The sequence below is a fragment of the Orycteropus afer genome, unplaced genomic scaffold (assembly GCF_000298275.1).
Source record: "Orycteropus afer afer isolate SDZICR_OR568_19922 unplaced genomic scaffold, OryAfe1.0 scaffold00111, whole genome shotgun sequence".
In the NCBI taxonomy this organism is placed as follows: Eukaryota; Metazoa; Chordata; class Mammalia; order Tubulidentata; family Orycteropodidae; genus Orycteropus; species Orycteropus afer.
Genome location: NW_006921698.1, coordinates 2,943,300 through 2,944,996, shown reverse-complemented (window position 1 = coordinate 2,944,996; position 1,697 = coordinate 2,943,300). Strand labels below are relative to the sequence as shown.

Here is a 1,697-nt window from a genome sequence, read left to right as displayed (position 1 = left end):
ATTTTTCTCCATGTGTGATTGGACAGAGGATTTCTGTCACCCATTCCTCAAACTAAAAATAAATAAAAACAAGAAAATAAAAATATATTATTCAGCACGGATAAGAAAAAGAAAGGCAAATCCTCTTTTCTCTATATTTTGTATTACTTTACAGTACCATCATGTGGTTTTTACTAAGATTTTATGAAGTAAAACACACAAAATTTGAGTTGAATGCCAGTCTTCATTTCCAACAAAAATGAAGTCTGTTGTACACAGCTGTGTTTAAAAGAATGGTATTGTTTATAATGGAATGTTTTAGATATTCCAAGTGTTTTGGCAGTTTAATAGAAATGTTCTCTTTGAAAAAGTTTGCACATTTTTTTGAAAATAATTACTGATGTAAAGTAAATTCTAATTATCAAAACAGACAGTCATTTGTGGGCTTTTTAAAGCAAAGACATTTTAAAAAGCTTCTTTTAACAACCAGGTGTATACAATTACTCACAATCTCAATAAGTCATTACGATAATATGCAAACACATCCCAATCAAATGGGAAATTCAAAATAAAATCATAAAGCATGTCCGAAAAGAAATCGAGAGCCTAACTTCACTGGATAAGTAAAAATTACCTTACAGGGATTAGTAAATATAAAACTTTTAAATGCTTAAGCAAAAAAAAAAAAAAGAAAAGAAAAACTAGCCTTATTTCTTTCCAATATACTACCTAAATCTAACTCCTTTTATGTTATATTCTTTCCCACACTGTTTAAGCTATTAATGAATTCTATGCAACTGAATTTGAGTTAGATGCTATATAATGATAACATTTAATTTACAGTTTTATAATTCATTTGTTTATATAACCATACTTTTGTTTGATTTTCAGTAATTTTGCCAGAATGGAAATGAAGCAGTTCTGAATGCAAACCCTTCAAAAGTATAATTGATACTTTGCTTTTTCTGTGGGAAAACCAACCTAAAATAACATTCTTTGTTGATACTTGCTCAGATCAGGTGGACCAAAACAGCAGGAAGTGCCTCTGACAGATTCCAAGACTCAAGTGTCTTCAATGAAACTTTGAGGATTACAAATATTCAGCGACACCAAGGAGGCCGATATTACTGTAAAGCAGAGAATGGCTTGGGGTCCCCAGCGATAAAATCAATCAGAGTGGATGTCTACTGTAAGTAAATTTCCCAAAAAGCTATGATTATCTCTACTATCAATGTTTTTGTCCTACAACTTCAGATCTATATTTCAGTTGTTAAGACTATTAAGGAAAAGTATGGTTTATCCCCAAATAATTTTGTTTAGTTGGCTAGTATACAATATAGTGAGAGCTCATTCAGTACATTCCCTGAAGAAATAGTCTTACTTTCATAATTTTTATGAAAATGTCCATGCATTTTACATTTAAGAAGCATGTTAACAAAAGAAGAAGAAACATCACCCATAATTCCACCAGAGATGGTTAGTTTTTTCATAGTGCCTATAAATACAAAAATACTTTTCTTATTTTTATGAAGAAAGAACCATCCTGTATATACTATAACATATGTTAACTTTATCTATGTGTAAGTATGTTGTTGTTGTTGTTGTATGCCGTCGAGTCAGCCCCGACTCATAGCGACCCCTCCTTGGGTTTCCGAGGCAGTTATCACTACGAAAGTAGGATTGCCCAACCTTCCTTCCGAGGAGTGGCTGGTGGGTTT

General features: G+C 31.9%; 1 protein-coding gene across 1 annotated transcript in view; it reads left to right on the top strand.

Moving 5' to 3' along the window:
- The window catches only part of MDGA2 (MAM domain containing glycosylphosphatidylinositol anchor 2), a 1,222,586-nt gene that overhangs the window by 609,589 nt on the left and 611,300 nt on the right, over positions 1-1,697 (top strand). The window contains 1 exon segment of the mRNA XM_007943667.2: positions 994-1,168. Coding sequence (XP_007941858.2) covers positions 994-1,168 — 175 coding nt within the window.